General features: G+C 42.7%; 1 protein-coding gene across 2 annotated transcripts in view; it reads left to right on the top strand.

Moving 5' to 3' along the window:
* The window catches only part of PHEX (phosphate regulating endopeptidase X-linked), a 203,054-nt gene that overhangs the window by 42,820 nt on the left and 137,860 nt on the right, over positions 1-22,374 (top strand). For both annotated transcript variants that reach the window (XM_068962504.1, XM_068962505.1), the window contains exons 6-9: positions 8,669-8,737; positions 11,265-11,381; positions 14,149-14,232; positions 15,437-15,582. In XM_068962504.1, the coding sequence (XP_068818605.1) occupies positions 8,669-8,737; positions 11,265-11,381; positions 14,149-14,232; positions 15,437-15,582 (416 nt within the window). The remainder of the gene's footprint in view (positions 1-8,668; positions 8,738-11,264; positions 11,382-14,148; positions 14,233-15,436; positions 15,583-22,374) is intronic.

Raw genomic sequence — 22,374 nt, 5'->3', positions numbered from 1 at the left:
TCTTTCAAGAGAAATCTGCAGGCCAGAAGGGAATGGCAGGATATACTTATAGTAATGAGAGGGAAAAACCTACGTACAACCAAGATTACTCTATCCAGCAAGGATATCATTCAGATTTGAAGGAGAAATCAAAAGCTTCATAGACAAACAAAAGCTAAGAGAATTCAGCACTTCCAAACCAGTTCTTCAACAAATGCTAAAAGAACTTCTCTAGACAGGAAACACAGAAAAGGCCTAGAAAAGCAAACCCCAAACAATAAAGTAAACAGGATCATACTTATCAATAATTACCCTAAGTGGTGTTTTGAAGTAAGTTAATTTTCAGTTTTGCTGATTGTCCTCTAAAAAAGTTAACAGTTGGTCTTTGATTCAGGTTCCAAATAAGAATCACATGCACATTTAGTTGCTATATTTATTTTAATCTACAGCATACTAAATTTGACTGATTTCAGGGTAACCTCATACCTAATAAGAGAAAATTCTTGTTTATAGGAGAATCACAGCTTTAAACGGCAGGAGAAATAATCGAACTTTAAGATTCACTTCAGTTCAGTCGCTCAGTCGTGTCCGACTCTTCGCGACCCCATGAACCGCAGCTCGCCAGGCCTCCCTGTCCACTACCAGCTCCCGGAGTTCACTCAAACTCATGTCCATTGAGTCAGTGATGCCCTCCAACCATCTCATCCTCTGTGGTCCCTTTCTCCTCCTGCCTTCAATCTTTCCCAGCATCAGGGTCTTTTCAAATGAGTCAGTTCTCGCATCAGTTGACCAAAGAATTGGAGTTTCAGCTTCAGCATCAGTCCTTCCAATGAATATTCAGGACTGATCTCCTTTAGGATGGACTGGTTGGATCTCCTTGCTGTCCAAGGGACTCTCAAGAGTCTTCTCCAACACCACAGTTCAAAAGCATCAATTCTTCAGCGCTGAGCTTTCTTTATAGTCCAACTCTCACATCCATACATGACTACTGCAAAAACCATAGCCTTGACTAGATGGACTTTTGATGACAAAGTAATGTCTCTGCTTTTAAATATGCTGTCTAGGTTGGTCATAACTTTTCTTCCAAGGAGCAAATGTCTTTTAATTTCATGGCTGCAGTCACCATCTGCAGTGATTTTGGAGCCCCCCAAAATAAACTTTGTCACTGTTTCCATTGCTTCCCCATCTGTTTGCCATGAAGTGATGGGACCAAATGCCATGATCTTAGTTTTCTGATTGTTGAGTTTTAAGCCAACTTTTTCACTCTCCTCTTTCACTTGCATCAAGAGGTTCTTTAGTTTTTCTTTACTTTCTGCCATAAGGGTGGTGTTATCAGCATATCTGAGGTTATTGCTATTTCTCCCAGCAATCTTGATTCCAGCTTGTGCTTCATCCAGCCCAGTGTTTCTCATGATGTACTCTGCATATAAAACAAGCAGGGTGACAATATACAGCCTTGCCATACTCTTTTCCCAATTTGGAACCAGTCTGTTGTTCCATGTCCAGTTCTAACTGTTGCTTGCATCTGACCTGCATACAGATTTCTCAGCTTTAAAAGGCAGGAGAAATAATAGAACTTAAAGATTACCATTTTTAAAAATCCCTAATGGGCCTTAGAAAGCATCACTATGAACAAAGCTAGTGGAGGTGATGGAATTCCAGTTGAGCTAAGATAATGCTGTGAAAGTGCTGCACTCAATATGCCAACAAATTTGGAAAACTCAGCAGTGGCCACAGGACTGGAAAAGGTCAGTTTTCATTCCAATCCCAAAGAAAGGCAATGCCAAAGAATGCTCAAACTACTGCACAATTGCACTCATCTCACATGCTAGTAAAGTAATACTCAAAATTCTCCAAGCCAGGCTTCAGCAATACGTGAACCGTGAACTTCCAGATGTTCAAGCTGGTTTTAGAAAAGGCAGAGGAACCAGAGATCAAATTGCCAATATCCACTGGATCATCGAAAAAGCAAGAGAGTCCCAGAAAAACATCTATTTCTGCTTTATTGAATGTGCCAAAGCCTTTGACTGTGTGGATCACAATAAACTGTGGAAAATTCTGAGAGAGATGGGAATACCAGACCACCTGACCTGCCTCTTGAGAAATCTGTATGCAGGTCAGGAAGCAATAGTTAGAACTGGACATGGAACAACAGACTGGTTCCAAATAGGAAAAGGAGTGCATCAAGGCTGTATATTGTCACCCTGCTTATTTAACTTATATGCAGAGTACATCATGAGAAACGCTGGACTGGAAGAAACACAAGCTGGAATCAAGATTGCTGGGAGAAATATCAATAACCTCAGATATGCAGATGACATAACCCTTTTGGCAGAAAGTGAAGAGGAAGTAAAAAGCCTCTTGATGAATGTGAAAGACGAGAGTGAAAAAGTTGGCTTAAAGCTCAACATTCAGAAAACGAAGATCATGGCATCTGGTCCCATCACTTCATGGCAAATAGATGGGGAAACAGTGGAAACGGTGTCAGACTTTATTTTGGGCGGCTCCAAAATGACTGCAGATGGTGACTGCAGCCATGAAATTAAAAGACGCTTACTCCTTGGAAGAAAAGTTATGACCAACCTAGACAGCATATTCAAAAGCAGAGACATTACTTTGCCGACTAAGGTCCGTCTAGTCAAGGCTATGGTTTTTCCAGTAGTCATGTATGGATGTGAGAGTTGGACTGTGAAGAAAGCTGAGTGCTGAAGAATTGATGCTTTTGAACTGTGGTGTTGGAGAAGACTCTTGAGAGTCCCTTGGACTGCAAGGAGGTCCAACCAGTCCATTCTGGAGGAGATCAGCCCCGGGATTTCTTTGGAAGGAATGATGCTAAAGCTGAAGCTCCAGTACTTTGGCCACCTCATGCGAAGAGTTGACTCATTGCAAAAGACTCTGATGCTGGGAGGGATTGGGGGCAGGAGGAGAAGGGGACGACAGAGGATGAAATGGCTGGATGGCATCACTGACTCGATGGACGTGAGTCTGAGTGAACTCTGGGAGTTGGTGATGGACAGGGAGGCCTTGCGTGCTGCGATTCATGGGGTTGCAAAGAGTCGGACACGACTGAGCGACTGAACTGAACTGAATGAATAAACGGATCAAAGCAACTGTCATCAATGGCTGCTAAAACTATTAGATAAATGGTTGATGGGAAAATTCAGGAAAGGGCAGGCTGATATCAGATGAACCCAGGTATCAATTGTAAGCCACTGCTAAAAGTGGGACAACCAGATTTTGTGTGCCTCCTGATACTATGCAGTGGGAAGCATAAGCTATCACCAATGATGCGAAAAGAAAAGGAAAAAAAAAAAAAAAAGAAAAGAACTTGGGTCTAATCAAGCCTGTAGTTTGAATATCAGCTTATGGGAAACATGAGTAATAGAGGATCACAGTAATCAATTTTTAACAGCTTGCCTTGCACACTTATTATTCAGTTAAACTGATTCTAGGGACACTGAACTGTCAATAATAGAGCACTTTCCAAATGTAAGGAGGTACTCACGTGCTTACTGCTGCTCTCTTTTGCCAAGGTGGCAGCTTCTTCCAAGCTGATGTGTTTGAGCATGACCTGGCATTTGAGTGCAGTGTGTGTTTGCTTTAGGTATATATATCCCTGTTCATACCATTTTGTATGAGGGGCTATTCACACACCTGAATTAACAGGTTAGAGCTACAGTCTTTCTAACCATGATGCAGCTGCTATAAATTCAAGCATATATCTAGGTATTGGTAGAAACAGCTTTCTTCTGAGATCTGCATAAAGCCCAATGAACCTGATAACAAAAACTAGCATATCGATGGCTGCCAATGTTGTAACATTTGTGAGTGTTGCTTTTGTTAGAAGTAGTTAAAACTCTAAAAAAAAAAACTAATTGAATATTTGGAGCCCATGAAGCACCTTTTAAGTTTTGTGGAACATAATTTGAAAGCCACTACCATAGTGGGAAAAAGAGTACGCTTTGGTTTTTAAAGAGATTGAGACTTGGCTTTGTGATCTACTCACTGAATGTCTTTGTGCAGGCTGTTTCACCTCTCTCAGTCTCATTTTCCCCAGGTGTAATGAAAGGTTGATTTGAATTTACTTTTCACTGTTGCTATGAGATTTCAATGGGATGACCTTGCTGACAATTCACAGGATAGATACTGGTGCACAGTAGCACGTGACAAAAGGTACCTTTCTCTTACATCATGATCAGGTAGCTTGTCAGAACCATTTAGGGAATGTTTCTCTTCAATTTTTGTGCCAAACATACATGTCAGATCTCAAAATCAGATGCACAAGAAACAGGCATTTTCTTTAGTCAGTCTCGTCTCTGTCGCTGAACTCCCACCGCATCTTCTAGTTGGAAAGTGAGCCAGTCTAGACCCTTCCTCACTTGGCAGCTACTTCATTTCTAGCCTTCTCCTGAGGCAGTGATCCCCAACCCTTTTGGCACCAGGGACCAGTTTCTTGGAAGACCGTTTCTCCATGGACCGGGAGTGGGGGATGATTCAAGTCCATTGCATTTATTGTCACTTTATTTCTATTATGATTATATTTGCTGCACCTCAGACATCAGTCATTAGATCCTGGCGGTTGGGGACCCCTGTCCTAGGAGACTGGAGACCCTGTGATCATCAGTTATCTATTTCTGAAAGGAAACCTGCCATCCCAGCCCCTGTGGCCCCTTCAGCTGTGCCTCTCTGCTGCTGGGGCCCTGGGCCCCCAACTCCCTCTCAAATCCTGCCATTTTCTAGGGACATTGACTGGTCCCTCGCTCACAAGAAACTCTGACTTCCTTTACTGCCTCAAAGGTCTTCTTTCTGCTCTGGGAGAACTCTCTCTTAACCCTAAACTCTTCTCCCTCAATGCATTTAGACTTCCTTTTTCATCACATTCTATTGCTATGTTCTTCAATGTTCTAGGCTTTTCTCATCCCACAAACCCTTGGGGATAAGGCAAAAAAAAACCTGCTTTGGGAAGGCACATCACTGTGGGCATACTCTTAGGTGGTATCTTTGGGTGAAGAAAAAAGGCACTCTTCCAATGGGTATTCCCGTGCCGAGGACATGTGGTTTGGCAAGCTGGGGCTGCTCAAAGCTACATGATGGTGCTCTAAGTTCCCCTGTGGCAGGATGACACAAAATTTGCCACAGACTTAAATGGGAGAAAGGAAAAACAAAAATACACGAGATGGCAGATTAATGCCTCAGAACATATCTTGCTACATGTGTTTGGGTTCATTTTGTGTAAGGAGATAGCAAGAATGAGAATTTAAGGGACAGTAAAAGACTTTGGAATATCTGTGATCCTGAAAGAGTGTTTGGAAGGTCAAGGTTGTATCAGTATGTGTTACCAGATCAGCGACTTGAAGTGATCATCACCCAGCAGCCTGCATTTGTGCGACTCTTAGTAAAATCTGTAGGGATGATAAGGACAGACTCTCCTGGAGATGAAGTTTTTCTTTTTTGTCCTATAACTACATCATAATGTGTGAGATGTTTCTTCTTGTATTACTGTTTTGTTTCCTACCCTGTGTGTTGTTTCAGTCAGAGAAAAAAAATTCATGTTTCAGTTCAGGGTATCGGATTTCCTAAACATGTGTTTTGTTTTCTACTTGTAATATTATGATCAGTTACAAATGCATGGATTAAAAAACCTCAAATAACATAGTGTCCTAATATTGGCCTCTTGAGAAAGTCTTTTGCCTCAAGTGTTTGTTTCTAGTTTTAGTTAACTAACCTTATTCAATCGGTTTCATATATTTAAGAGGTTCCCTCGGAACTGTCACAATCTGAAGATTTAAAACAGGTCCGGTAACTTCACTTGAATCGTCTAAACTTTTACAATAAATGGATTTAACTTCATTTCATCAGAGGGAAGCTTTGGCTTTCTTGATATTGTCTACAGTTTCCTTTCCTTTGAGACTAAAGCTCAAAAAATTCTCCAAGTGGTTCAACTCTAATTGAAAGCCAAAGCATCTTAATCATAATATCGTGTTTCATGTTCCTGGCTTACTTAATTTTTGGAAGAAGGGGTGGTGTATTGGGAATTGGAATATGATGAAGCCAGGCTGGATTGTGACTTGGTTGTTTGGGGCCAATTAGAGAAGAAGGTTGAACACAATAATTTGAGGATTTTAGCAATACACCCAGGCAAGGTCGATGTTATGAAAACATCTTTTCCCCCCACTTAGCTTAACTTTTTAAATGTGTGGATAAGATTTAAGGTAGAAAATTTGATGTCAGGTTCAGTTTTATTCAGTCTTTGGGCAGTTGCTTTTACTCAAGAAAGAACAGCCAGAAATTTAGAGGAAGTTCTGGAACTTTAAAATTTTTATTTATTTAAAATTTTACTTACAGTTAAATTCACTTTTTGTGAAGCACAAGTCTGTAAGTTTTTACAAATGCGTGGAGTCACAGAATCACCACCATAATCAAGACAGACAATAGTTCATCCCATCGCTTCCCCCAGATTTACCTTGTGTTGCCCTTTTGAAATCACCCACTCTCCCCACCCTCTGTTCTCCATCCCTGTAGTTTTGCCTTGCTTGGGGATGTGATTAAAATATGCCCATATTGTTGCATGTACCAGAGGTTCATCCCTTTTTATGGGTGAGTGTCACAGTTTATCCATTTGCCAGTTGAAGGACATTTGGGTTGTTTCAGATTTGGGGCAATAATGAATAAAGTTACATGCAGGTTTCTGTGTGAGTAGAAATTTTCATTTATCTTTGGTAAGTGGCTGGGAAGCGGTATTGCTGGGTCATATGTACGTTCAGTTTTGTAAGAAGCTATCAGACTGATTTCCAAAGTGACTCTGTCATGTTGCATTCCCACCAACAGTGTATGAGCAAACTAGTTTTTCCACATTCTCACCAGTACTTGGCATTATCAGTGTTTTGTCTTTTTGGCCATGCCATGAGTCATGGGGAACTTAGTTCCCCAGCCAGAAATTGAACCTCTACCCCATAGTGGAAGCGAGAAGTCTTAACCACTGGACTGCCAGAGAAGTCCCTGACATTATCAGTGTTTTTGGTTTTTGTTTTTGCCATCCTAGTAGATGTATAGTGGTATTTTACTGTGGGTATCAGTTACATTCTCTAATGACTAGTGATTTTAAGCATCCTTTCATAAATTTATTTTCCATTTGAATATTTTCTTGGGTGAAATGTCTGTTCAGATCTTTTGTCCAGTTTTAAATTGGGCAGTTTGTTTTCTTATTGAGTTATGAGGGTTCTTCATATATTCTGGATGCAAGTCCTTTGTCATATATGTGATTTTCAGATATTTTCTCCCTATCTGTAGCTTATCTTTTTTATTCTCTTAACAGTGTCTTTCACAGAGCAAAAATGTTTAATGATGATGAGGTCCAATACATTTTTTCCTTTATGTATCTGATTTTGGTGTCATGTCTAAGAACTCTTTGTGTCACCCCAGGTCAAAGATTTTCCCATATGTTTTTTACTGGAGGTTTTATTTGTTGTTGCTATTCACTCTCTAAGTTGTGTGCAACTCTTTGCGACCCCATGGACTGCAGCACTCCAGGCTTCCCTGTCTTTCGTTATCTCCCAGTTTGCTCAATCAAATTCATGTCCATTGAGTTGGTGATGCCATCTAACCATGTCAACCTCTGTCCCCCCTTCTCCTTTTGCCTTTCATCTTTCCCAGCATCAGGGTATTTTCCAGTGAGTCATCTCTTTATATCAGGTGGCCAAAGTAATGGAGCTTCAGCTTCAGCATTAGTCCTTCCAATGAATATTCAGGGTTGATTTCCTTTAGGATTGACTGGTTTGATCTCCTTGCAGTCCAAGGGACTCTCAAGAGTCTTTTCCAGCACCACAATTCAGAAGCATCAGTTGTTTGGCACTCAGCCTTCTTTATGGTCCAACTCTCACATCCATACATGACTACTGGAAAAACCATAGCTTTGACTATACAGACCTTTGTTGGCAAAGTAATGTGTCTGCTTTTTAATATGCTGTCTAGGTTTGTCATAGCTTTCCTTCCAAGGAGCAAGCTTCTTTGAATTTCATGGGTGCAGTCACCAATCCACAGTGATTTTGGAAGTTTTATATTGTTAGGTTTTATATGTAGTTCTGGATCCATATCATATTAATTTTTGTGCAGGTCATGAGGCCCGGTTTGAAATTCATTTTTTTGGCACATGGATATCTTATTATTCTAGCACCTTTTTTGGAAAAGATTATAATCTTCTCTTTGATTACCTTTAAGCTGCTGAAAGTTTTAATTCAAGAAATTATGCTATAATTTTCTCTAATAATAATTACACGTATTTAGTTGTCTGATCATTATTTGTATTTTCATCACCTATTTGAAACTTTCCAGAGAGGGTTCTAAAGTTTGCAAAGATTTCTCAAAGTAAAATCACCTCTCTGGATTTTGTTTCTCCACCCATCAAATAGGGGGGACAATCAGATAATCCTATTTCAAAGTCATTTAGCTTTGACACTATTTAGTATTGTTAGAAACTCAAAAGGTTAGAAACCATGAATCAGGGAATCAGGGGCAGGTCTCTGATACTTGATAACTGTCATTGATTGCTGCAGCACCTGTTTGCTTTGAATTGTTTTAGTAATGGTGACACATGCTCAAAATATGGCAGGGATCCTGATCTCATGACTCATTAACATGTTACAGAAGAATTTTCAGTGCCAGCAGAATGCTTTGTTGTTTGTTTCAACAGCTGGACCAAGCGGCGCTCTCCCTAGCCGTGAGGGAAGACTACCTTGATAACAGCACGGAAGCCAAGTCTGTAAGTTTCTCTCATTCAACTCTGCATCTTGTCAGTCATTGTGAGGTTCATAAGTTGTTCTAAAATCCCTAACTCTTTACTCAAATGGAGCAGTGTGAGTGTTTGACAACCATTTCCCCAAATGTAGGAAGCAAAGGACTTTTATTTGAGCAGATAAATGGCCCTCCCTGTTTTCCGGAAGTCTGGAAATGCAGGCTGAGCACTCCTTGGGCTGTGCCCTCATAGTTGAGTGGGGAAGACAGCACACCAAATGTGGTCACCTAGGAGTGGTCTTGCAGCCAGCCCTCAGAAGTGTGGACAGCTCTCAGTATATTGCAGAAGCGTGGGAATGGACACCCAGTTGACCAGCGGGTCCCGAATTGTATTGCTTAAGAATCATCTCGGAAGCGTCTATTAAATGTTGATTCTTGGGCCTCAGCCATGGGAAATCGGATTTAGTAGACGTGAAGTGGGGCCTAGGAATCTGTTTTTTTAAATTGGTGCCCCAGGTTAACGTAAGGTTAATGAGAACCAGATGGGATCAATCTGCTCAAACTTCTTGCTTTGGCTTGGAAACCTAGTCATTTCCTGGAGATTGGATTAGAGCTGGTTTATTCCTGACACTTTGAATTCATTTTGGAGCCTTTGTTGAACTTCCAAGGGAGCCTCGGGCCTGGGGGACCCTTGACCAGGGAGGCTTGGGTTTCTGGCCTGGCAGGGACTTTGATGGGGGAAGTGCTGGCTCTCACAGAGTCCCTGCTCCTTTGCTGAAAGGAAAGCCTGTATGTAGAAGGCCCTGAAGGGCAGGATCCTCAGCGACTTTCTGGCTGAGGACACTCATCAAAGAAGGTTGGCAACTTTTCCTTCTTGAAATTGGACAGAACGAACTTTTACCAGTCTGGAGGCACTTCTGTTTCTACTTGGGTCACCACCTGATAGGCAGCCATGCTTGAAATGTTGTCCCTGCCCTGTAACCAATCAGTTCTGTAGGCTCTGCCTTCAAAATATCTCTCTCTCCCCCCCCCCCCCCCCGTGCCTCCTTTGTCTCCCTACTGCTCTAGGGCAGATCCTTGTTGAGTCTCCTTTTAACTTTCCCCCTCCCCTTCATTCCATTACCTCCTTAGCAGCACTTGGCAAGCTCTCAAAGAACATCTCCCAGTGTGCTTTTGCTCACAAGTTAGACTCTGTATTCCTTAGAGGGAGTTCAAGGCCTCTTTACAGCCTAGTTCCAAACCACTTTTGCTGCCTCACCTCTGTTTATTCTTCCCCCAACAAAGGCAGCTCTCACATCTCTCAGAAGGATGCCCCTGCTCCTGAATCTGTCCCCTTTAAAAAACTCTCTCCCTGGTTTCTCGAGGCTAGAATTCGCTAGTTCTTGAGTTTTCAAGCACTTAGCAGCTTTAGTAAAGACTTTATTTTGGTGTTGCTGGTGTTACAGTTAGTAATGACGTGTTTATCTCCCTCCCAGGATCACACACTGGGAACTAGACTTAAGTATTATTTGATTTTTCATCTGTACTCCCCCCATGTGCGCAGAAGGCCTAGCAAGACATCTTGCATATGTGTTGATCGAATAAATATTTTTGGAATTTAACTGGAAATTGCGAAACATTTCTAATTATGACTGTCTGTGAGGCTTGCTTACTGATTCAACAAATATTTATTAAGGGCCTGCTATATGCCAAGCACTGTGCAGGTCTCAGAGTCATAAGCATTATAAGAATAGCTTTGCAGAATCAAGGTGTATATTAGGGAATCTTATTCCCATAGCATAACTATGAAACCGTTTAATACCTGGTGTGTTGAGTTCTTAAAATGTACCTGAAAGGAGAAGGGACCCACCCTCACCCCCTGACACACACACACAAGATTGCTCAACTCCCACAAAGTAAGGTCTTGCTCTCTAATAGTATGTGAAGAGCCTGAAAATGGGTTCCTGAACATGCAGCGAGGAACTTCTGCATTTGCTTGATCTCTCTCCGTCATTCTTCTCATCTTTCCTTTCCTTTCTCCCTGAGCTAGTGAGGAGAACTTGGTAAAAACCTACAAAATGGAAAAAAAAACACATTCTATTGCTGGTCTTTTGTTTTTAGTGTGGAGATGGGTAAATTGAGCTGGAAGAAAATAAATCACAGTTCCCACTAGTCTTCATGGTGATCATGCCTCCTGCTTTTAGCAACCAGTTCTTTCCCATTTTTTTTTTTTTTTAATATTAAAGCCTCACTTGCCTGGAAAGAGGAGTCGACTCATTTGTAGATGTTTCATATATCCTTAATATTACTGGTTGCCAGAAAACAAGTTCTCTTGATTCTTGGTGGCCGGACATTTCTGTCTATCATGGAAACAGTACCCAAGTAGCCATCATTCTTCTTTGTCCCAAAGTGGTAGATGAGTGGTTGGTATTGCATAATGCTCATACCATACTTTGAGTACAGAGTGGAAATGATGGGCATTTATTTCCACCTGCTGTTTCTGCTCTTCTGTGTTCCTCAAACATACTTCCCTAATAGACTCTTGTCGTGGTCCCTTGCTTCTTTATCTCTTACAGTATCGGGATGCCCTTTACAAATTCATGGTGGATACTGCTGTGCTTTTGGGAGCTAATAGCTCCCGAGCAGAGCATGACATGAAGTCGGTGCTTAGGTTGGAAATAAAGATAGCTGAGGTAAGTCTTCATCTAAAATCTTTTTCTTTTCCTTCTCCTTATTTTAAAGGTGATATATCTTGCATGAGAATATATATAAAAAATCATTTTGTGGCATTGTCCTTTGGGTCCAAGATAGAACTCATAGCACCCCTCTCTGGGAAGTAGCAGGAAGAAAAACCCTAACAGAGAGAAGAACTCTTCTTCCGCCTCTGCCTGAAGCCCAGTCAGTGTCCACGTGCTCATCAGCAGTGGACAAAGAACAGCAGCAGGGGGAGGCTCTCTCTGTTTTCCCAGGGAAATGCCTGTTTGGCCGCAACTGAAGAATATGCATTTGATAAATCTGTATGAATTTGGCTTAAGTGGAAAGTTAATTTTAGTCTGGTTTACTCTTTACACCATTCTGATGCAGAATCAGTCTCATCTAAGATCGAGGCTTTGGGAAGTCTAGTCACAGAATTTGATGTAGAAAGTGTATAGGGCAGGCTGGTAAGTATGTATTAGTTCTTATACCCAGCCCTGGTTTTCATTCTTTTCTTGCCCCACTTTCATGAATGTCATTGTGTCATATGCTGTGTTCTGTGTAAATCACCTTTTAAATTCTTTCAGGCTCATGGTGGAGACAAAAAGACCTAAGAACAAACTTGAGGGAGACTAATGAGAAATCCTAAATGGTTAGCTTTTTTCAAAGAATAACTTTTCTAGAAGAACCAAAGTATAAAATCTTTATACGTCCTCAGGACTGGACGGAACACATATGATGAAATCTGCTTGGGGAGATACACTGTAGTGAAAAAACAAATGATACTTTTATCAAGAAGTGGTGGTGTATTTGTCGGTAGTCTTTTACAATAGAAGTTGGTAAAATTCTTGAAGTGCTTAGGAGTCCAAGTGCTGTTTGGTTTTGTGTTTGGAGAGGTGTTGTGGGGTGGCAAGGTGGAAGCAGGCTGATGGATAGGGTCTGGAGGAGTCGGCCTCTTGGCTGGCGTGGGGTACATGTGTGTCTTTCTCCAGACCCCCTAGTCACAGCACATACAGTTCCTTCCTGTGTGTCACCTTTGAAGATGGCAAAGACTGCTGCAGGTGTTCTGGAGTCGAAGACTGGACCTCTCTGCCGTGTCTAGAGGCCATCTGGATTCCCTTCCCAGGCAAATCGGAGACCCAGAGACCTCATTTGAACTGAAGCTCTGATACAGCGGGAAAGGCCTTGCCCTGAGCCAGGGATCTGAACCAAAAAGGGAACTCAAAACAGCTGGGCCGAGGCAAGACTGGGAATGGTCAAGAGGCTAAATGAAATGACAAATCCGTGGGGTGGAGGAAGGAGCTGGCAGAGCTGAAAACAGCTCTAAGGCCAAAGAGCTCCAACCTGGGCCTATGAGTCTGAGTAGAGTGAGGAAGAGTGTGGACATTCTCTGAAGCAGTGATTGAAATGGAGGCAGGAGGTTGCCTGTGAGCTACAGGAAGTCTCTCCATGGATGGTGAGGAGGGAGAAGCTGAGGGCACTGAAGGGAAGAGGCGGCAGATGTCTGCCACTCAGCCTTCTGTGAGTTTATCTTGACAAATCCATGGCGCTTGGGGTTTTTGCCAGCTGATAATACTCATCTGTATATCTTACATCCCAGGTCACTAGGGACCTTCAGAATTAGTGGGGCACGTCATCCCAGGCAGACTTCTAAAGCTGGGGAGACAGGACAACTTCGCCAATCCCCCCAGAAGTCCTTGTAAACACAGCCATGAAGTGTGCATTCAGCTAATCCCAACTAGAGAGATGAGTGCCTAAGGGGAGGTCTTGTTGATGGCATGGCCCTTGGGATTGGAGCCAAGTGGAGTTTAATTGGAAAGACTTGCAACAGAAAATGAATTACAAGCAAAGTCTTGACTTATGGTTCAAACCATGAGGTTAGTGATGGTGGACAGGAGTGCAAGGGTAGGAGAGTCCTGTGTGAGTTGGAAGGTGGCAAGTTTAATGCAGGGGAATCAGATGATGGAGGACCTGAAAGCAAAATCATGATGTGTTGAGCGGTATGAGGAGTTACTGCCTGTTTGCAGAAGTGATTAAGATGGCCCTTGAGGAAGATGATTGTTTCTGCTCTTCTCAGATTAAATATGGCAGAGCCTAGAAGCTTCGATTTGATGTTGCCAAAATTACCAGGAGCACACGTGTTGGGAATGGGAGTGTGAAGGGTCAGGGCTGGAGAAGCAGATGTGGAAATATGTCTGGGTGGTAACTGAACCCATACCTTCAGCAGTGGAGCCAGGGAAATTTCTGGGCCAGAGAAACCAGAGAGGAGAAGGGAAGTGAAGGATGAAACTGTTGACACAACAATCACCGGTGGCAGTGCTGTTCAGATAGTCTAGTGCTCTTAGCGAGAACGTTCCCCTGGGAATGAAGGGTTGGTCTGTAGTTTATGAACTGTAGAAGCTGTTACCTGGATACTACCTGTGGACAGGGGATGTTTGTCTCAAATGGCCTGATCTTAGCATGGCTATCTACCCCAAGCCAGTAATAGATTTTGTCCATCCACATGAAAGGTTAGGGAGGGATTTGAGTAGTTATTTTTGTACCAAGTCCAATGTTTCACACTGAACAGGAAAGGAAAGTTTCTTTTTATTTTCTTAATCCTGGCTAAAGTGATTTTTTTCCCCCTCCTCTCTCCTAGGTTCGACACCACACCAAAATCTTGAAAAAGTTTATGATACCATACAGATGTTTTGGCACATGTAGGAAGTAGCTATGCAGTTAGAAATGGTTTGTTTGAAAAAAATAACCAAAGTTTCTTTCCACCAGATAATGATTCCACATGAAAACCGAACCAGTGAAGCCATGTACAACAAAATGAACATCTCCCAGCTGAGTGCTATGATTCCCCAGGTTAGTGAAAGCAGTCCAGGAAATTGTATCTCAACTGCTCATTTAACAAGCAATTCTCTTTCACCTGTGTGTAAAATTTTGCCTCATAAAGCTACCGTTGGTCTTCTTGCTCATCGCCATCTCTGTCAGTCATCACATAAAATACCCCTTGTGTATGCATTGGGATGCTGTCTGCTCTATGGAACAGAAAACTTTTCCAAGAGTGGCCTAAAAACTTAAAGCCTATTTCCTTATATAGACAAAAGTCTAGACATAGGTTGCTGTTGGTGTTGGTTTAGCTGTTGCCCAACGTTGTCGAAGATCCAAGTTCTTTCTTTCCACTCCACTCTTTTTAGCATGTTGGCTTTTTGACTGCATATTTGATGACTCAGGGTTGTAAGGTGGCTGCCATAGCTGCATATGTTACATCTGTCTTCAGAGCAGGAAGAAGGGGCAAGCCCCAGTATGGGCCATGTTTAACTCTTCTACCAGGAAAAACCAAAGCCTTTCCACATGTCATCCCTTTATTTCTTACTGAGTAAAACTGGGGCATGTGGGACTACCTCCTTACAGGGTAGGCTGGGCAAGTGAGTGACTGGCTTTCCATTTCACTAGTGGGGGCAGGCAGGGGAGCAAAGAAAAGGAAAAGCCTGGAAAGGACTTTCTAGGTAGCCAGGTCAAAATGCCAAGACAGTGATGCTATGAAGGGGAGACATGTGTTACTCTGTGTTGTTGTTTGCTTCCCTCTGTGTAAGAAAGGCTGTGCCAGAGGGAGGAGCAGAAATGTCGCGGGGCGTCTATGTCTATGGGGACAGGAGAGTGAATGAGCGCGGAATGGGGCCGAGTGCAGGGAGAAGGGAGGTGAGTGCTACTGCAAGAGGGATGGAGAGAGAGAGAGAGCAGGAGGGAAGGTGGGAGGAGGAGAGGGGAGGATGAGCGTGCAGGAGGGGCCAGGGACGTGAGTGCATGTGCTGCTGGGTATGTGCACACACATGTGGTCCGTATGCAGATGGCACAGACACGTGTTCCACTTATGCTTCAGCCAGCAAGTCTGATCTGGGTGGCAGTGATCAGGCATTTATCTTCTAGATTTGAGCAGTTGGATGTTTATTTGGTCTGAGATCACAAGCCATGGATTACATTCTACTGACCTGGTTGCCTTCCTCCTTGATTGTTCCCCAGCAGAGGTTCTCTCACTGTGTTTTTTTGTCTTTCTCTTCTTCAGTTCGACTGGCTGAGCTACATCAAGAAGGTCATCGACGTCAGACTCTACCCTGAACTAAAAGACATTGGCCCCTCAGAGAACGTGGTGGTCCGTGTCCCTCAATACTTTAAGGATTTGTTTAGGATATTAGGCTCTGAGAGGAAGAAGTAAGAGCTTTCTTGTGCATTTTACTGTGACTTTTATTTTTCCTTTGAAATTATAAGGTCTTCCCCCTCGTGTCCTTTGAAAACTATTTTTAAAGAAAGTTATATCAAAAAGTCTTGGGGAAAGTTGTGGTGTCCTTTGTGACAAACGAGCTGAGACCATCATCTGGTGTAGTTTATTTACTACAATGGCAACAAATATACAATGTTTTTGCCCCTTGTTTCTGATCTTTCTCCATATTCCCTCTGAAAGCCTAAATTGTTTATTAGTTTTGGAAGCTAGTTATATAGTGATGTTATTTTTTGAGATTTCTATATGAACATCTTTGTTTTTCCTCTACTTCATTCTTGGTCTTTGGCTGTTTTTTTCTTCCTTCTTTTAAGTCAATAAGTCACTTTGTGTCAATAAACTGAAGGCTTCCCTGGTGGCTCAGATGGCAAAGCATCTGCCTGCAATGCGGGAGACCCAGGTTCTATTCCTGGGTCGGGAAGATCCCCTGGAGAAGGAAATGGCAATCCACTCCAGTACTCTTGCCTGGAAAATCCCATGGACGGAGGAGCCTGATAGGCTAGAGTCCATGGGGTTACAAAGAGTCGGACACGACTGAGCGACTTCACTTCACTTCACCAATACTGAAAAGACTTAAGACCACTCAGAAAGCTGTAGAAAAATTAGACTGGTGAAAGAATGTCAGGAACTGTCAGGTTTTTCTTTTTTTAAACAATATTTTAGAATTTGTTGCTTTGTTCCTTTGGCACTACAAAGCAAGGAAATTCTAAAAATGTTCAGGAAAGATAATTTTTTAATTGGCATATAGTTGATTTACATTGTTATGTTAATTGCTGCTGTACAGCAAAGTGATTCAGTTCTATCTCTATATACATTTTGTAATATTCTTTTTCATGATTGTTCATCATAGGATATTGACTATAGTTCTCTGTGCTATACAGTAGGACCTTGTTGTTTCTCCATTCCATATATAAAAGCTTACATCTGCTAACTGCAGCCTCCGACTCCATCTCTCCCCCAACCCCTTCGCAACCATTAGTCTGTTCTCTATGTCCGTGATTCTATTTTTATTTCATAGATAGTTTCATTTGTGTCATATTTTAGATCAGGAAAGAGAAGTTTGCATCCTCATGAAGCCATTCAGATTTGACTACAGAAAATGAAGCACAGGAAGGTCAAATAGTTCACAATCACAGTTTAATAAGCTAATTGCTGAACCATGATTAAAAATCATATTTTATTTTAAAAAATATTTGTTTGACTGTGTCAGGTCTTAGTTGCAGCATGTGGGATCTAGTTTCCTGACCAGAGATCAAACCCAGACCCCCAGCATTCAGAGCATGGCGTCTTAGCCACTGGACTACCAGGGAAGTCCTCCAAATCATAATTACTTATTTGGACTTAGACAAGGTTATGTTGCCAGGAATTATGTGAAAAAAAGAGGCACCTGGAGAAGTCCTGGGAATAAAATTTAGCATCCATCCCCACCTATGAAAACATTTAGACAGGTTTGAAGAGCTCTTCTTTTTAAGATGCTATTTTCTTAAAATAAAAACTATGTGTTGTTCATTGAAGAAAGCATACGGAAAAGTAAGCCCACAGAAAAGGGAGAGTAGAAATAATAAGTTCATTTCAGATTCTGTGTGGGGTGAAACCTTGATATTCCAAGTGTGATCTGTGGATCAGTAATGCCAACAGCATCACCTTGGGCCTCTGGTAAAAATACAGATTCTAGCAGTCCTCCTCTATAGATCTGGAGCGAGGCCTAGAAATCTGTATTTTAACAAGCACCCCAGGAATCTTATGATTAGTTTTTTGGGGGAGATTCACTGCTTTAGAAACTTTTTCATGTATACTTCCTAGCTCTGAAATTTTGTAAAATATGACCCCAATGATTTTGTACTCCTGTGCCATTGAGTTACTCAACACTTTTTAAATTGTGGTGGAAATTTCTGTTGAAAGATGGAGTTTCCATGCTATGTATGCATTCTCCAGAACTTAATGAGTTGTTTTCTTCCAGTGTCTGTGTTATCTTCAGTTGTAAATTAGTAGGTAATTTTTGAAACTGTACTAATTTTATTTCCGCAAAAGCCTTATTGACAACCAGGGAATAATAGATTGGGCCTTGGTTTACTGTATTAGATAATCTCTTTGGTGGTGATTACGCTTTAGAACTGCAGGATCTGTCATGACAAAAGGGGCCAAGAAAGACTATGACTGAAGGGAGATTTTAATCTGGTTCTTATCAAAATGATAATTTAGATGTAAGCATAGTGAACTACAGTGGAAGAAATGTAAATAGAAAAATTAACTGCAGACATTATGTCCGTAACATAAGATGATTTGCAGATATTTTGAAACTTCCAACTCTCTGTCACATAGTTTACTCTTTAGCAACTGATTCATCAAAAACAACTTGTATTGTGTGTATGTTGAGATTTCAAAACACTGTATGCTTCTTGAGAATTTTGATAACACTTTATTTGCAGAGCACAGTAAGTTTTTTTAAAGACCACGTTTATTTATTTTTAAACTGCTTTCTTTATCTATTATTTATTTATTTTTGACTGCATTAGGTTCTTTTTGCTTTGGATGGGGTTTACTTGCGGCAAGCAGGGGCTATTCTTTGTTGCATTGTGCGAGCTTCTCATTGTGGTGGCTTCTCTTGTTGTGGAGAACTGGCTCTAGAGTGCACAGGCTTCAGTAGTTGTGGCATGTGGGCTTAGCTGTTCCACAGCATGTGGGATTTTCCCAAACCAGGGATTGAACCCATGTCCCCTGTTCCCTGCATTGGCAGGCGGATTCTTACCCACTGCACCACCAGGGAAGTCCCCACAGTAAGTTTTTTAGACTGCTGGCCATCTTTGATCCTCTCCTTGGGTTGTAGCACAAGAGTGGTCAAGGAAATGTGCCCTTGGGTTCCCATAGTTACTGTATTAGTCAGGACATACCAGTCACTGTAATAAGCACCTCTACACTTACTGGTTTGTATCATGACGATTGTACCCTGTGCTTCTGGAATGTCCAGCACGGCTGTCCCTGTAAGGCACCTTTCCTCCAAGCAGGGACTCAGGAACTCAGACTCCTTCCATCTTGTGGTTCTGCCTTCATCTGGCTTTTTGGAATCTTCTCCATTCAGCTGCTGGATAGGGAAAGAGAGTAGAGGATTGCATAGGAGGTTTTATGGGAGGGCCTTGAAGTGGTATGTGTCCATTCTGTTGACCAGAACTCAGTCACATGACCAATTTAACTGCAAGAGAAGATGGGAAATAGAGTCTAGCTTTGTGCCCAAGACCGAAATATCAAATAAATTATCTAATTTTTTGGTTTACTCCTCTCCCTCACCCCCATGAAACAGTGAACATTTGATGGTGGACACTCCTGTAATTGTTTTTATAACATCATGGCCTAGTATGGTACTTCTCACATAGAAGATTCTTCCTAAAATTTCTAGAAGTTAACCAGATGGCCTCATGACCGCTATCTGGGAGGTGACATAGAAGCAGGACTCCAAAGGATAAGGAGGGGTTTTTCAGGTAGGGGAGAGTGGAAAAGGAAGATGTTGAGCATGTTGGGTGATGGGACTAACAGTAACCTGGATGTTGCCTTTGAGGGGTTTCTGGACCTTCCTAGCAGTCCAGTGGTTAAGACTCTGCTCTTCCACTGCAGAAGGTGTGGGCATGATCCCGGGTCAGGGAACTAAGGTTCCACATGCTGTGCAGCACGGCCAAAAAGAGAGAGAGAAAGAAAAAAAAAAAAAGAGGCAACAATTTCTGATTCGGTAGATCTTGGGGGAGGCCAAGGAATTCTCAGGTGATGCTGACGCTGCATACCTCTGGGCAGCCTCTAGGGTTTAGGAAGAGCTCTTCAGCTTTGAGAACCTTTGAGAGGTGCCTGTTTGGCTTACCTCAGATGGTTTGGCTCAGAGAAGCAAATGCAAGCTGTGGAATCTGAAGATCCAAATGTTAGTCCTAGATTTGACACTTGCTTAGAAGTCCTTTGACCTTGGATCTTTGTTTTATTTGTCTGAAAATTGGAATAATAACAATAACCACCCCATAGCATTGTCATGAGGCTCAGAGAAGATCTTCATGATCTTTTTTTTAATGATCTCTTAAATGCAATACAGTACACATATAAGCTGTCACTAATTGACAACAAGGGTGAGAAAAATCTTCTTTAAAAAAAAAACTCCTTTGTCAGAGGCTTTGGGAAATGATTTCTCGTTGCTCTCTTTGGGTGGATTCTCTCTCTCTCGAGCCTCTGTTTTCCTCTACTTTATTGATTGCCATTTGGGGGAAATTACCATACTGCTGAAAATGCTTTTTGAAAAGAGGAAGATACTATGTGTTATTTTTAAGGACTATTGCTGAATCTTCTTTTTGTTTGGTTTTTTGAGCGTTAAGCGGCAGTCGTTGAGTCATTCCGGTCAGATCTGTCCCTGGCGTGGTAATGTTAGCACTCCAGAGCTGTGCTCCCCAGTGCTCTGTCAGCTGTTTATAATGCTGGAGCAGCTCATCAGCGCCATCGTCTCCCTGTGCGACCTTCCCTGCTTCTGGCTTCCAGCTGTCAGAGGCGCTGTGGTCTTCTAATGCCTTGCCTATGGAGCCCTCACACACTGTTCTTTCTTCATACCCACAGATTTTTGGAAAGTGCCTTTGTTGGAGGGTTTTGACTGACCAGGAAATCTTTGTGGAACAAGAGGGGTTAATCTGTCCATGTGTGGCATGGGGAAAAGCAGAAGCTTTTGAGTCAGACATATCTTAGGCTTGTCTTAGCCTTCTTTGCATTCCTCGTGGCATCTGGGAGGATACTTGGCCAACACTGAGCTCTTGGTGTCTTGCTCAGGATTTGGGATGTGAACTCAAAAGATCCAAAGGAATGACCTGAAACTACATGCTTATTACACCTGTTCTCCAACTTGGTTACACCCTGGACTTAGCTGGGGCTATTTAAAAATAATATTTGTCCTGGGTCTCATCCTAGAGACACTGATTGAATTGGTCTGGAGTGGCCTGGGCATCTGGTGATTGTAAATTGGAGACCGACTGAGTATGTGATCCTGAGGCGTTACTTCATGGTTCTAGGCCTCAAGTTTCCTGTCATGTAAAATGCATACAAGGACATCTCTCCTGTAGCGGTGCTGTGGGAGTTAGAGGTAATACGAGATGCCTTAAGCACTGTGATTTCAAGGGAGCAGGAAAGGCAGAAAAATCTAAGACCCCAACATAGTTGCATCATGCTGTCTTTACTGCCACCATCAGGCCCCATCCTAACTGCTTCCCCAGTTAATCTAGTGCATCACAACCACCTTGAGGGAATAGCTTTGGAATTCATGTATGCATACCTGCTGGAGAAGGCAAACCCCACTCCAGTACTCTTGCCTGGAAAATCCCATGGACAGAGGAGCCTGGAAGGCTGCAGTCCATGGGGTCGCTGAGGGTTGGATATGACTGAGCGACTTCCCTTTCACTTTTCACTTTCATGCATTGGAGAAGGAAATGGCAACTCACTCCAGTGTTCTTACCTGGAGAATCCCAGGGATGGGGGAGCCTGGTGGGCTGCCGTCTCTGGGATTGCACAGAGTTGGACACGACTGAAGCGACTTAGCAGCAGCAGTAAGCATATCTGCTGGCCACGGATCTCCTTTGAATCTGTACGTAGGGATCCAGCACAGCTCTCACACCCCGGAAGCAGTGTTTTAAGGTTGAAGAGCCTACAGACCTTGCATTCGAGTTGATCTCTGTCCCTTTAACATTCTAGATATTGGACCCTAGTTGCTGCCTGCATCTTCCTGGCTGTAGCTGGCCTTTCTGCCCAGCTCTGTGAGTGATGAACTTGCTCACCATCCCCGCCCACACATAAGCTATTCTTCCATTATTTAGCCTTGGAGAGGCTAAGTTCTTGCTCCAGAGTTTATATCCCACCCCACACCCTGAAGCCTTCCTGGCCCAGGGCCTGTCCCTCTCCTGAGGCCTACTGTCATCCCTCAGTTTGAGGCAGGCACTCTTCCAGCCAGCTCTCTGGCATGCAGCTGTGGGTGCTAGGGTCTGTCACATCATTGCTATGTGCTTGCCTGTTTCCCCTGCTCAGCTGAAAGCTCCAGGAGATCAGGGACTATAGCTTCCTCACCTTTCTGTCTGCCAGCACCTAGAACTATTTGTATGTATCAGGTGTTCAGGAGGTGCTGAATGAGCGAATGTACTTACCATGTATCCCATTCAATGGAAAAACCCATTTCTGCGAACAAGCTGAAATCTGAAGTCCCATATCCCCCAGCTAGACTTTTAAGTTCTCTGAATGTAGGCGTGAATTCCTATTTCTTTGCATTCCTCGTGGCAAATGGGAGGATACTTGGCCAACAATAAGTGCTCAGTGAGCACTTGTCTTGCTCAGGCTTAGGGATGTGAACTCAAAAGGTTCAAAGAAATGACCTGAAACTACATGCTTATTATAGTGCCTCAAAAGAGCAAGGACAAGGGCTAGACTTTGCTGATGAGAGTGGCGATCTCTGAGGGGAAGTGTGCATACTTCAACAAGATCCACGGGGTCTGAGAAGAAATGCTTTTTAAATTGTTTGAAAAAAGTTTATTTATTTGGTTCTGCTGGGTCTTCATGGCTGCACGGGCTTTTCTCTCGTTGCAGCAAGTGAGGGCTGCTCTTTAGTTGCGGTGCACAGGCTTTTCTTTGTGGTGGCTTCTCTTATTGTGGAGCACAGGCTCTGCGGCACATGGACTTCAGTCGCTGCGGCCCATGGGCTCAGTAGTTGTGGCTCCTGGGTTCTA

This window comes from Capricornis sumatraensis, chromosome X (assembly GCF_032405125.1).
Source record: "Capricornis sumatraensis isolate serow.1 chromosome X, serow.2, whole genome shotgun sequence".
Lineage (NCBI taxonomy): Eukaryota > Metazoa > Chordata > Mammalia > Artiodactyla > Bovidae > Capricornis > Capricornis sumatraensis.
Note: the sequence above shows the minus strand (reverse complement) of the source record. Positions and strands in the feature narration are given on the sequence as shown.